Raw genomic sequence first — 15,103 nt, forward strand, 5'->3', positions numbered from 1 at the left:
TTTGTGCTCTAGTGGGGGGACGTCTATTGTCGGAAATTAACTCCATGCATCTGCTCACGAATCGCCCAAATACTCAGTGACATTTTCCATAAAAAGCTTAACGGTGCCCTTCACTCTGACCTAGAGGGCTTGATCCCGCATGTGTTCAGATTTATATATGGTTACCTAGTTCTTGTCAAACATCTAGATGCCTCTTGTGCAGCTGTAAATGTGCTAAAGGTTAAAAAAAACAGGAGATTCAGATTCAAATTCACCGTGCAATTTCCGTAGGCTGGTACGGTCCACGATTTTGATGTTAATCTCTTGTTTCAGGATGGCCACATCTATTGGCATTACTACACCACATCGGTGAAGCCGACGCCACATTACCAATCAGACCTTTACAAAAAAGTCAAGAGGGCAGTAGCAACGTGATGGCTGGACATTTCTCAGTCAAGGTCGTTTGCACAAGAAGAGAAAAGAAAGCTTTGTATTGAAAGAATCGCGTCTCCGAAATGATGGTTTTCAAGAAACGCTGCTGCTTTCTTTCTGCCAACGCCTGTTAAGCAAAGTCATGAAAACCGAACTCATTCAGCCCAGGGAACAGATTGCTCAGAAAACGAAACTGTCTGTTCTTCATACGTACAAGTTCGTGCATAGGCTTAAGATTATTGGCTCTCGGCTTGACAACAGGGTTCTTAGTAATCCTAACAAAATGGAACGTGTTTATTAAAGTGTGCACAGGAAAGCGCAAAATGGAGGTGCTAGCAAATCTGGGCGTGGGGCGGGGCACGCCTCCGAGTGTGTTCTGTGCATGATTGCAGTAGTGTATGCAATTTTGGTATCTTGCAGCAGGTGTACGTTCTGCAAACCGGCCGGTGTTTAAAGCTGTGCTTTCAGGAACACAAGATGTAAATGGAAATTTATTACGGAAAGAAATTCGCTCAGCACTGTCGAGACATCAAAGTGGAGCGGGAGCACTGACTAAGGCTGCACAACCAGCGCTCTGTCCTGAAGCAGCGCGACCAGCTATCTCGCGAAATCATGGCAGCATTCCATGTCGCAAAAGTAGAAGAGCAGAGCGCTAGTACACTTCTGTTGCGCTTAATGAGAGCGAATTCACTAGCCTTTGCCGGCATATTGCTTGAATACTTGGGTAATACTCTGTCACTAGATTTCTTATTTTTTTATGACGCATGCATATACGCAGTGCGAACATTCAGTTGCGGGTTAGATCTCACGATGTGTTGTCTACCTTTGTCGCGTTTTTCGCGCTGTTAACCGCCCAACTATATTTTAAATCAACTACCTTGCTGTTCTAGCCTGTAATTCTTCCTTATCTCCGTTGCCTAGCTCTGGGAGCAAGCCTCGGTGCTGCTGGGAATATCGGGAGGGAACCAGGCGCATTAGTGACGTCGTGCCTTTCGTACCTAAGGGCCGTTTGAAGACCGATCAGGGGCGCACTGACGATGCAGTACACATCACTGGCCTTCAGTTTCGCTATGCTTAACTGGAGCTTGGAGAACATCAGCGTGTTTTATTAATTTCACTGAATTAAACGCTAATGATGGCTGCGAATGATGCTCCGAATAATGGCGGTGATGATGAAGAAACACTAAAACTATGAGCAGCTTTCCAGTTGTTCGTTATTGCTGATACGAAAGAAATTCTCATTTTGGCCAAACGTTTAGGGGAACCCCCCAAGCTGGACTAGATTTGTAATAAGGGAGTGGCTGGGCTTGGGTGGATGCCAAAGAGTAATTACTCCCTTATTACAAATTTACTCCGCCTTGGGGGATTGCCCCAAACATTTGACAAACCGTGTTGCCACTTTGAGTTATTGATCAATTCGCTCTCGCCCTACCATAAGTTTGCCGTCCCGCTTAGATCAGTTCGTTGAGCGACTGCTACGGTAAAGAGCTGGTCCCGGGTTCGAACCGCGGAGCTGGACGAATTTTTCTTTATCAGCACAGTTTCTGAGAAAGCTGTCTGACTTTTCCTTGGAGCCCTATGGCAGCGCTCCGGTGGATGCCAATGAGTAACTACCCTCTTATTACAAATTCTCATTTTGCATTAGAATGATGTGTTTCTTCGCATGCTCCCTCTCCATAAAGCACACGCATCGTGGGGCTGCAGTCTCAACAACCTCTGGGACTTGCAGGGCGTGGAGGCGGCGCTGTGGATCACCGCCTCGGGTCTTGGCTCTGCGTGCGTCTTCTACAGGTACGAGTGGACACGGGGATCCCAGTACGGGGATTTGGCCAAGGTTTCTCTCGCCCTGAGCGACCGCGTCGTGTGGGCCACAGCTCTGTCGGCGTTCACCTTCCTCTGCGTCACCGGAAGGGGCGGTGAGCACTTCCGCCGGATGTGGTCGGGCCACAAAAAATAAATGAAGAGTTTAGCAGCGTGGAAGTGCAAGTGAAGTAATCATATTGATGTTTCTCTAAATCATCAAGAGGGACACTAGGCGCAATTTTCCGAGTAAAATATTCAAAGAGAGCTTCATTAACTGCGACAATGTCGGGACGTGTTAGCTCCGTATCCGGCTTGGCTACTGTTTGCCCCCAAACGCGGATTTGGCTGGTCAAGGCAGAAATAGCCGTCCTATAATAAGAGAACCTCTAAATAATCCCGGAGGTTTACAAAACTTCGGAAGGAGGAGTTGTTCAAACTCTGCGTCCGTTGTGTTTCTCTAGCTGAATTTCACGTTTTGGATCAATTGGCGAAGCCATACACGAAGTTCAAAGCATCATCACCACCACCTGCCTCAATACGTTCACTACAGGGCGAAGGTCCTCTGCCACATTCTTCCAATTAAGCTCGTCGTGTGTCAGCCGCGGCCACCTTCTCCCCAGAAACTTCCTCATTTCATCCGCCCGTCTGAATCTATTCTGTAACCCCTAATGGTCGGTTCAGATGGGCGGACCGGGTCACGGACGACAAACGCGAGCCACCTACCACGCGATGTAAACGTTACTCATCTGAGTGACCTTGAAGTTAGCAAAAAGGGATTGGAAGATTGGTGGCTCAAAAGCAGAGAGGCGACATAAAGTTGGAATTGCAGGAAAACGTATTTAAAGAAAATGGCGAATTTTAATAACATTATACAACACAGTTGAACAAAAACATACAAAAAAATCTGAGCGTGGTGCCAACTGCCACCTTTCGTTTCAAAGGGGACTCTCCTATCTTCTATCCATCAGTCCACGCCTTAGCCGGCAGAGGCAGAAAAGCAGTCGAAGAAAAGCATAACAGCGAACAAGCAATCAAAGGCAACAGAGAGCTACAAGAAAAGGCGTGATATTCACCATTTTCTGACGATCTGACAGGCGCTGGTAAAAGAAGAAGTGTTGGTTTTAGGCACTGCTCCTCGTGTCTTTGAGCTCCGTCCTCACTTGCAAAGTATCTTGCAGCTGTAACTCTTGCTCAGGCAGCTTTCGCATCTTCATCACGCATGCTCGTCAGTTTCTTTGTTTTTGGTATCAAGAGCATAGCGCACTGACTGTGAACAACCGTGCCTTGCTCTCTCTGGTTCTTCGTCGCAGGCGTCTTGGAGCGTGCGCTGTCCGCTGACCCCCTTGCGGTGCTGAGCCGGCTCTCATTCGGCGTGTACCTGGTCCACTTTCCATTCTACATCCTCTCCAGCCACGCCACGCGGGTCAAGAAGCCCATGAGTGTCTTCTCCTGGGTGCGTAAAGAAGCTCCTGGGCGGCCGCCGCCCTGTACGAGGCAGGGTGTTTGGTGAAGGGGGGGTCATAGCTCACAGCTTTATGCAAAAGTCACCGAACGTGCTCTTCAGGGAAGCGGCTCCGTTAATCTCTCCACACGAACTCGCCAGCAATAGCTGAGTGCTGCTTAAACAGTTTCAATCCTTTTGGGCACTGTTGGCCTTAGCTTGTCAGAATTTTCATCCCGCTAAAAGTGTATGTAGTGCATAGCGGAAGGGTGGCAGCGCGAAAGAGCGTGTACGAAACTGAAGGATCCAGCAGGCCAGGCGCTGAAACTACTATCAACAAATTTACTGGCAGCAAGGAGCGGCATAAACTATATCCCAGCGGTGACCTACCTAAAAAAATAGTGGTAGGGATTTCATGTAGTTTAGCCCCGTATAGGGGTGAAAGGAGGAGACACCTAGCTCCGCCTAAAGTGCTTTAGCGATTTAATGGCCATACTTGGAAAAATCGCCATTCTCTACATAACCTTCCTAGATCGCAGCGGCTTCTCGTACCACTACCGGCGAAGTGGTGCAGCATTTAAGCGATGGGGCACTGCACAAGCAGGTGGCTGTTTTTATCGCAGCCACCGGTAGTACTGTGCGACCCATGTTGCTCATCCCGAGGAACCTTTCACGACCAATCTTTATTTTAACTGCCACCTTCCACGGTAGCAAGTTTGCTCACAATTCGGTGGGCAGGTTAGGATGACGGCTTAATGTTACATCACCTAGATGGCGCGAAACCCTCCTCCCACTGACTACAGCTTGTGCGATGCTCCTCTGACCTTACGCGAGCTTCATCTTTATGGGGGCAGCTTGCACGACGCTGATCAGAAATAACCCTAGCTTACACAAGTAACTGGGGTAGGTAGGTAAACTTTGATGATCCAAATCAGGCGAATGTCTCGGGGTAGCGGAGCACAAGACAAAATACTTGCTCGGGTCTGTACGTCTGGAATAGTGCTTCCGCACTGTCACAAAAAAGCAAATAACGAGTAACATCAATCGAGACAGGCATGACCTAGGTACTACGGCATCCTTCGGGTAAACATAAAATTTATTCACCTGCGAGCAGACCAAAATGTAATAAAAACATAGGGTCACTGACCAAGTCAAAATTTTAATGAAACGTATTGACGTTCCGAAACGTCAATACGTTTCATTAAAATTTTGACTTGGTCAGTGACCCTATGTTTTTATTATGCCTCTACCTGACCAGACGACGTTTCGTCAAACTCTTGACTACAGACCAAAATGTGAACCGTAGCGCAGCCAAGAGAGAGGGAATTTGCCGCACTGCCTGAGCGCGTTTCCTTGCAGAAAGCTGCAGAAGCTCTTTGGAAGAATTTCAAGACTGTAAGGTCCATCCCCAAGAAACAAGTCCGCAGCTCAGAATTTTTGATTGGTTTACATTGTGAGAACGCCTTGAAAAAAAGCCGCTTCGACAGAAACCGTCGTCTTGGAAGTACTTTTTAAAGGCGACACCCACAAGTGCGGCTGGCTGCTGAAAACCATGGTGTCAGAAAAAGGCACTTAACAAGCTGAGCCTGCTGCATGGGAATTCCTAGACTTGCGCGTTTGTTTTCCCTACGCCGCTCACGCCCATATTGGGTAAACAGGATCATGTGGTCAAAAGCACCGATACATTGCAGAGAGGCAAACTCTTTTCCATTGTTTAGCACAAGACCGTAGAATACAGTCCAATCATACACCTGTTGTTCCCATGCTTTGCGGCGTTTTGTTCGGTCCGAGCGCACATGTTCACTGAAAACAATGTTTTGTTCTGACTGACACGTAATTTTGTCAAAGGGATCGTTGATTGCCAAAAGCACTACGCGTTTGATTTATGGCGTTTACAATAAGTTCATATTGCGGTTTTAATTGTAGTACAGTGTAACAGTTATCTCAATTGCATTTTGGCGGCGCTATTTGCGTAATCTTGCAGTTTATGAATTTGGTTAATTTGGCTTACTTTACTTCACAAAATGTCTCGCCAAACGTTGTCGGCGCTTACAAGGGGAGTAAGATCTCCTGCTAAGCTTCTTCCATCTTTTCCGCCGCCTCCACAGGAATGCACTGTGTCCGATTGACCTCGATCCTCTGTGTCCGGCGAGGCAATTTATCCGTATCTGACACCGCTATCCGACGTATGCCCGCATTAGAATTAATGTCCGGCTTTTGCTGTACCGGCCCTTCTTTTTCGCTGTACAGTTCTCGGAGAGCGTGTCCTTGTACGTGTGGAGCTGCCTGCTGGCTCTGCTGCTGTTCCTGGCGTCCGAGGCGCCACTCAGTCGCCTGGACAAGATCCTCTGGGGAACGCGCCAGCGGGCAAGGAGGAGTGGAGACAGGCCTGCCACTGGGAATAACGACAAGGGGAGCCAAGTGGAAGCTGCCGACCAGCAGGCTGGATGCGGGAGTGTGAACACCGAGTAAACTGCAGGCTACAGTACTTGCGACCGGTGTACCCTCTGCCTATGATTACTCTTCGTTCTGCCTCAGACTAACTGCTTCTATCAGGAGAAAAGGGAATTACTGAATTGCGCTTCAGTGCCCCATGCGATTTCACTCATTGTATTGAATAAAAAGTCCCACAAAACCCACACTAAAAAACTGAATGGCTACCACTTGGATTGATGGGCAGAAAATGCGATAGCTATTTCTTTCATTCGCTAGGCTATTCAAATTCTTAATCTATGACAATTGTGTGATCATCCCTTTTAACTTTGTGTCAATTCAGGTTTGGTAACTGCTGCTGTGGTAGACACTAAAACTCTGACATACTAATAGATTCGGACGAGTCCTCCAACACAGTGTGCTCGTGCTGAGGAATGTGGAGAAGGGGTAGTGCTAGGAAGCCTATTTTTAGCAGAGGGAGTTCTTCGCGAGGCTATCTTGCACGTAGGTATCTTGTGGTTGGAGTCATTTTCCTCATGGTTATTGCTTATTTTGCCGATTATTCTTAGTCTAGCCTCTCCCTCCTCTCCCCTATAAGTGGAGATGGGAGTGGGGGAGGGCATGGTTGGCAAGTGAAGGATTCACAAGGACGCCGACTTTGGAAGGTGTAAGCGGTAGCAGTTCGCGTTATGCTAAAAGATTATGATGATATTTACATATCCTCCGTCTATCAACCACCCATAAAGTAAACAATATGGCTGGCTAATTATCGCGGGCAGTGCTCGAGGAGAGCTCATTATGGGAGAGCTCATTAACACCGGGTTGGGTATGAAACGATATTGGTCGTAATCAAGGTGCTGTACTCTTGCAGGGGTAGACGACAGCGTGGTGCGAAAAACTGGCGCTCGTTCTAATGCCTGCTAGGAAAGTAAATTTTTGCGTTTTGTAAATTGTGATATGTCACTATGAGGAAGGATTCTTCTGGTCCTGGGAGCAACACTAATGTTCCTGCTTCAGCATGTCGCAAGCCAGGTGGTGCTGCGGCTCGTCTCCATCAAGTTACGTAGAGGAAGAAGTCCAGATATGTTTTGATTTATGGAGTTTAAAGCCCGAAATCGACTAAGGCTATGAGAGACGCCGTAGTGAAGGGCTCCGGAAATTTCAGCCACCTGGGGTTCTTTAATGTGCACTAACATCGCACAATAAACGGGCCTCTCAGTTTCGCATTTTGCCGCTAGCAACCGCTAGCAAGCTCGAGATAAGCGTACTTGGTTGCAAGCGGTAAAATGCCAAATTTTAGAAACGCCTCAGTTGTACTTCTACTCACAAGATGTTCGCAGCACTCTCTCGTCCAATCAGGGCTGCAGGAACACAAAAAATAGTCCCTAGAATATTTGAGCAGTGTAGAACTATTAATCAAACAATAAGCACAGCAACTGAAAACAAAGTTTATACCATCTAAACCTACCAGTCCAGAGTGCTTCAATTACTGGTGAAATTAACAGACAAAGCCCGTACGAACACAGCTCCGCGGAGGCTTGCTGCGAGGTAGTGATGCGTCGCCATTTTGCAACATGGCGCCGGCCGAGTCGGTTGTGTCGGCAGAGTGGCCTACAGCGACAGTGCGCTGATTTTCCAAGCAGGCCATCGCAGTTGGCTTCTTGAAGTGCTTCGCGTCGAGAACGGGGAGAGTTCAAGTACGAATGCGCTCGTCAAGAGGACGGCAAAACTCACTCAGGTGAGCGAGCGAACGCTTTACCAGTGGACAACGCAGACGTTGAAGGCGGGCGGAATGTTGTCCCCAAAAAAGCCGGCAGCGTTACAGTGATGGGCAACGCGCCATTTCATTCTGTGAAGCAAGATAAAGTGCGGCTGATGACTAGCCTCAAAAAAAGCATGCAGACTTGGCTGCCCGGAAAACGTGTCGCGTGGAGTAGCGACATGGTGATGGCCGAGCTCATGAAGCTTGTCAACAACGTGAACACAGGTGGGGACCGATAGCGTATGGACTGCATCGCCGAAGCTGCTGGCCGTCTCGTTGTGCGATTGCTACCCTACCACTGCCAACTGAACGCGGCAGAGCTTGTTTCGAGCGATTTCACGGGTTTCGTCGCCGGTCAACAAGTCTTCTAAGCTCTAAGACGTGGAGCCTCTTATTTGGCAAAGCATCATGCAAGTGACTGCTGAGAAATGGAAGAATTACGTGCAGCATGTTATTAGTGAGGAAGATGGGATGAGGAAACTGGACCACATCATCGACGATGTTGTTGACCAAGGACCGACTATTGTTGTCAACCTGGAGGACGACAAAACCAGAAGAGCTGAATGGAGTTGTGATGAGGACGATGAGATGAGCGCCATTAACGTGCTAACGTACGCGCGAAAGTCGGAGCACCGTCGCAGCGTCTCTCATGAGATATGGCAGACGCCGTAGCCGACGGCCCCGGATTAATTTTGACCGCTTGTGCGTTGACTTTCACGCAGCGCATGAGGTTGTCTTGCCTTTAGCCAATATCGACATTCGATTGTCCCGGCCTTAATTCGACCCAGCTTAATAGTGCAGTGACCATGCTGGAATAAATAAATTCATATACATATGACAGGAACATTGAAAATAACTCTGACGTGACAACATAGGAACTGGTACAAACAGGTGGCGACAAAAAAAAAGAAAATGTGGGTCCAGTGCGTCTGGAACGGGCGTCTGCCTGTACAAAAACAAACAGATGAAAGAATAAAAAGACATCAAGCGCCACCTGCTAGAGGTAGAAAGAAGCTAGCTACTAGCACGCCTTCTTTCATATGGATCGAGCCACCTGGACATGAGGTGGATCGAGCCACAGGCGAGTAGGAGCACACTAATGTAGTGCGCGCCATAATTATTGGACGAGAAAACTCTACCTTTCGTAGTGCTGCAAACATCTTGTCAGAAGGACTATAGGTGCACATTTATTGCGAGTCTACGTTTCAGACAGAGTTTGTTCTTTCTCAAGAGTGAAGTTACACAGTTCTTGCTTCCCTCAGTAAACAGTTGGCATCTGTACAGGTGCCCGAAACATGAACAAAACAAGCAAAATATGCGGGAAAGAAGAACGGCTCAAAAGAAAAAGAAAAGGAATAAATTAAAAGAAATGGAACGGGAAGGGGGGAGGGGTGGCAATAAGTGTCGTCTCTCGCCACCAACGTCTGTGGTTGCGGGGAGAAAAGAAAGACGGAAAAAAGACTTCACAGGTACAAACAGCCCGCACTAGCTAGCATTTCCGCAGTTAGAACTCACATAATGAATGCATTACCACTGATGATGACAACAATGACTACGAGACGTGCGATATCTAAGACGCGCAATTCCAACACACGTCCTCTCAGTCCACATGCTTTTGACAGTTATGAGAGAACGAACACTTTATATGCCTAAGCAAGTTGAACCCATTTACTTTAGGGGTATTTACTTCAAATTAAGTGGTATATTTAATCATTATTTCTATCAGAAATATTCGATTACTTTTGATTGGGCCCTCATTACTCGCGCACCTTGCTGGTAGAGGCCGCATGCGGTGGCAGGCCTGGCGAGTTTGGCTCCAGTTCTCTTTCGCAGCATCTTCATGCGTCCTGAGCGTTCTGCATGTCTGCAGGGCAAAATTGGTTCCCTGCGGTTCTCAGAGCCATGGCTCTATTTGTGTCTGTACTTACCAAAATTTTCTCACAGGACTTTTGCAAGGATGATACAGCAACATTAAAACCTTAAAATCAGCATGAATAGTGAGAACAGATTTTGTTATGATTGCAGTGTTTCTTGTCGTGCAAATGCGCCGCATTGAAAAGGCTGAACGAGGTATTTTGGCAGAAAAGTATATCATACATTAATTAGCGGATGCAATTTGTCCCGTGGGTACGTTTGCTACAAAAACTTTTCATGACTAAAGGAAGCAGTTTCTTAACAACCTAATATTCCTAGCACAGCCAGTTCCAACTGCCGTTGATCAGATTAGCAGTTGAGCCTTTTAGCTTGCATTATAATGAAAAGAGGCATCCTGAATTGCATGGCATTTTCCGCTAAGTCACTTAAACCTCAAGATCACAGTGTCCCACGTCGTGCGGCCGATTCGTGTACAAAATATACTTGCCGTTTAGTTCATTGCGGAAAGTAGAGCGCGAAACGGGCAAAAGAGAAATAAAGACGACGACACAAAAGTAAGGATTACTTGTGATGTAACTTTTGCCTGTTTTGTGCTATACCATCCACAATAAAATGTTTTCACCTCGCCTAGGTATCCATCTTTCTTGTCATTTCGCATTATATGCGAAGCATACTACTTTAGCTACCACTTCAGCCCTTCAGCGTGGTTATGCGCCTCCAAATCACGTGATACATGACGTCACACCACGTGACACGATGACGTCACGACAGTAGAGAAACGGGGGCCCACCTCGCGCCGTCGCTGTGGTTGTGCGCCTCCAAATCGCGTGATACATGACGTCACACCACGTGACACGATGACGTCACGACAGTGGAGAAACGGGGACCCACCTCGCGCCGTCGCTGTGGTTGTGCGCCTCCAAATCATGTGACACGATGATGCCACACCACGTGACACGATGACGTCACGGCAGTGGAGAAACGGGGCCCACCTCGCGCCGTTGCTGTGGTTGTGCGCCTCCAAATCACGTGATACATGACGTCACACCACGTGACACGATGACGTCACGACAGTGGAGAAACGGGAGCCCACCTCGCGCCGTCGCTGTGGTTGTGCGCCTCCAAATTACACGACACGATGATGCTTCGCATTCTCCAGGCTTAACCAAGTTAAGCCTCAGCCATTTTTTAATCAGAATGTGCCTCTCATTTCGTATCTATAATTTTAAAAATGCGTTGCATGCTTTATTCCACTGAAGTGCAATTTCTACACAAGTTTTGAGATACGTGCATCCACAGCTGAAAATCATGGAAACAGAGAAAAATGGTTCAGTAAACAAAGCTGGCTGCAGCATCTGTCCGCTCGTTTTCTTTATTTTTCTTTTTTCTTTCTTTTTTCTTTTTTCTTTATTCTCGATTTTCGAATTTATGGCGCATTCAAGTACCGACAGATTCATATGCGTATATTCGTGAAGATTCGCATTCGTATAATAATCAGCAAAAGAAATCTGAACGTGATTTTAGAGCCAACGACAGCTGCAATTGCCTTCGCAATTTGAAACGAAATCTTCTCTACGGGACATCGTGCTTCGATCCCCGGGGGCCTAGTTTTGACCTTCAGGCAAGTTTGAGGTCAAACCAAGAAAAAGGGGAAAATAAATTGAATCAATCTACAAGACTGGGAGGCGAGCCTGCGGCTGTGCGAACAGATCTCCTTTAAGAGCCGCTCAGCGAGACCACTAGACTGTCGCCATTTTTGTCGTTATTGCCTCTTTTGACAGATAACAGCAGATCACAGACATATGTTCTGCGCTGCACTCTCAACCATCAAGGGGGGACATTTGTTTCACTCACGTGAGAAAATCAGAACTGCTTCAAGGGACACAACTCTCCCATCAACTCGATAACTTCATTTCCAAAACGTTGGTCCTTGTACACTTCACGCAGCTTAAATATGTTTTCTTTGAAGTAATCTCGGACAGACCACGCATCTTTATCGCAGTGCCGAACAGCACTGCTTCGCTGTTCCTGCTTCGCCAAATACTGTGCAGGCCAAGAACGAAAACCACATCTCATTCATAAAGATCCGGCTCAACGTTCAGGAAACGTAGCCCATACGGCGTCAAAAGTAAGTCTTTATTGCACGCTGAAGCACATCCCAAAAGAACAGCGCTTCCCAGCAATCAATAAAGACGTGTTTTATTGACTCTGGTTTGTGACAAGCAGTCAGCACCCCTTGTGAAAAACAATCCCTTCTCCTCCATCCATGCATTAACCGGCAACGTACCAGTGTGCAGCTTGAAGAAAAACGTCTTCACACCCGCTGATACCACCATTTTGCGTACCCATATTAAAACAGTGCCACCGGGGCCTCCACTATACAGAGGCCGATATATTGGCTCGGGGAAGACACAGTAAAGCAAATCTTTCAGCCAACACACCTCGTGTTAAACCACACCCCACTCTCGCGCTGTGCATTGGAGAGCGTCGTCTTCATCGACTGCCATCTGTTCTGTGCCTTTGCACTGCCTGCTCACCTTCGTCTTATACGTATTACAAATCCGTGCTTTCGCTTCGATTAGACTGTAGTAAACATTCTCTGTATTATTTTAATAAAATGAGTCCATCGGCCGCTATCATTACTTGACGCATGCATCTGGCACCCATTATTTCAGTTAAACCATCTGTCCTCGAAAATTCAACAGTAGTCTGGACTAGCATGTCACACCTGTAGGCTGCTGGTGCGGAATCTCCGCAGCACTGCGCAGAGTAGAGTGCAGCCGCTCCTCCGGAACTCGTCTGGCAAATAGAAAAGAAGTTCACAACCTGGCAAATTCATGGCAATGTCTCCAGTGCCACCGACTTCATGGCCTTTGAGGGTGCAGAAGGAAGGTCGACCGGCGCTGAGGATGACAAGTGGTTTGTGGGCATACAGGGCTTGTCCAGATCTCTGGCAGCATTCCACTGGGACGTCTCGTTAAAAGAGTTCAGGAGGCCAACCTTTTTGGTAGCGTTGTCTTGTACGGAGTTTTATGGCAAAGAGGCAACTAATACCAATCTGAGGCACACTAGTTTTAAAGAGTTTTTTTAGTGGGTATGGAACGAAACGGTTCGAGATAACATAATTTGATAGATACCTTCGATTACTACCGCGATTTCAACGCTTAGCGGCTGCTACGGGGAAGTCCTTGAATGAACGCTAGAGGAAGAAATTTGGCTTTCTTTTCCGGAGAGAACGAACTTTACGCAATGAATGGCAGCTGCCCGACGTAGCAGCGAGGCAGCTCCTAGAGAAGTTGTCTGGACCTGGCTTTAGTTTTGCGGTCTCTGCACCGGCTTGTCCGGTGGTTTTGTTATGTTGAGACCCGTGACAGTGACCACATACCGACGTACCTCAAGATTACAGTTCTTTGGCGCGTCCGGACCAGCTATCCATGTGCACAACGACTGGTAGATATTAACGCAGATATTGAAGAGGCGTGCAAAGGCGCCCTCACGTTGAGTTTTGAGGACATCATAGCAACTGCATGAAGGCTGCTAGAGGGTACCTTACGTCAACTAAAACACGCACTGAATTTGATTTCGGATTAGCTATTAGGCGCCGTGCAGAAAGATGCTACAGACTGACCAAATGCTTGATCTCAGAGAGGCGCCGAAGTTTGCAGAAAAATATCAATCGGCGAGTGCATAGGCTGTCGGACCAGAGCTGGATGTCTTCTTGTCAGTTTCCGGGTCATCGAAAGACTATTTCCCTAATTTGGCGGACGGTGCGGGGGCTTCCAACGCTCGCACAACAAAGAGAACTTTTCTATGCGTTAGTTTTGTACCACCACCAGACTGAAGTAGCAACAGACTTCTGCAGGACAATGACGGGCGCAATGTCTTCCTCAACTTCCCAGCATTCTCTTCCTGTATCAAAGGAGTCATGGATGTCATCTTTTCTCGCAGCGCAACCCGATGTGGCCCTTGCGGAAAGTAAGCGTTCGTCTCCATCAGGACGAGACGGCGTCACATTATGCTGCTCTGTGCTACGTCGGCCACGAAGCGCAGGGAGAGCTACTAAACCTTTATAACCATTCACAGCAAGACGGTGCTTTTCCTCCACAGTGGAAGGCGAGCCGGCTGATACCATTACTTAAACCAGGGAAATCCCCGCTCCAGCTCACATCTTACCGGACAATATCTTTGGCCAGTTGCGTTACACCTGTGCGTTCCACCTACCAGAGTGTGCCCGAGGATGCTGTCCTTAGCCCTGCTTGAATCTGACCCATCACTACCAGACAGCCTGCCTAATACTATGCGCTTCTCTATGTACGCCGACTAAATCTGCATTTCGGCACCCTCTGTGACATGCCTCCAGATGCGAACAAGACTTCACCGGGCAGCCCTCATAACGTCCTCCTATCTCCGGAAGCAAGGCCTGAGCATTCCAGCCGACAAGGACGCGTTCTTGGCATTTACATAGAGATGTATGACACGATATCCGGTAACTATCGATGGCTATACTACTTTCTACTGTACCTCTCAATGTTTTTTAGAGAATATCATAAATCGGAATGTTTCATGATGCCCGCACTGCACCTTTATAAAGAAAAAGCTAACCTCTATTGCTCACCTACTCAAATTTATGGGCGGAAAATAATGGGGCTCGTCGGTTCAGTCAATGTTGGAGCTCTACAGAGCATTCTTTTTGCGATTTTCACGATACAGTACACCCGTGCTTTCGAACACATGCAGGGCAAATTTGCATACCCTGAAGGCTGTACAAGGTCAGGTTCTTTTCACATGCCTGGGTCTCTCTCGCAGCGCATCAACAGATGCCACTATTGTTAACGCCAAGGACTAGGAACTTCTGGCGTATAAGTCCTTCACACACTGCGGATTCACATATGTCATCTAACAAGCACTCTTCAGCATCAACTTGCGTCAGTGCCGGTAAGGAGCCCGCACGCTGCGTTCTCCAATATTATAGCAGCCCCGCCAGTCGTCCACTCCATCACAGTTCATCCTGGCGGCGGGGTCTTCGACTGCGCTGTGGTGTCTGCGGGAGCCTTGCGTGCGTCTTATAATTTCTGGGATATCGAAGAAATCGGCCCTATCGACGCCGGCCCTTCAACAGTTGACACTCTGCTACTCCACGCCGAGCATAGTGACCGAACTCATGCATACAAAGATTGCTCGGTCTCATCTCCTGTTCCAGCTTGCGCCGCGGTCATTCCCGTCAGACACTAATTTCGCATCGAACAAGCTCCAGAGAATCAGAACTGGCTGCAGTTCTTGCGGCTGTGCGGTGCATAGGTACACAAACACCGTTAAATGAGCTGTGTTCTGCGATTAAAAAGCTGCCCTACAATGTCTCAATTCTGCTTTACACCATG

General features: G+C 47.7%; 1 protein-coding gene across 1 annotated transcript in view; it reads left to right on the forward strand.

Moving 5' to 3' along the window:
• LOC149369811 (O-acyltransferase like protein-like) overlaps positions 1-6,200 on the forward strand; it is a 119,872-nt gene extending 113,672 nt beyond the window's left edge. The window contains exons 13-15 of the mRNA XM_089576511.1: positions 2,141-2,327; positions 3,525-3,667; positions 5,906-6,200. Of these exons, the coding sequence (XP_089432637.1) occupies positions 2,141-2,327; positions 3,525-3,667; positions 5,906-6,127 (552 nt within the window). The 3' untranslated portion in view covers positions 6,128-6,200. The remainder of the gene's footprint in view (positions 1-2,140; positions 2,328-3,524; positions 3,668-5,905) is intronic.
• Positions 6,201-15,103: the final 8,903 nt, after the last annotated feature.

The sequence above is a fragment of the Amblyomma mixtum genome, chromosome 1 (assembly GCF_055824585.1).
Source record: "Amblyomma mixtum isolate Tamu chromosome 1, ASM5582458v1, whole genome shotgun sequence".
In the NCBI taxonomy this organism is placed as follows: Eukaryota; Metazoa; Arthropoda; class Arachnida; order Ixodida; family Ixodidae; genus Amblyomma; species Amblyomma mixtum.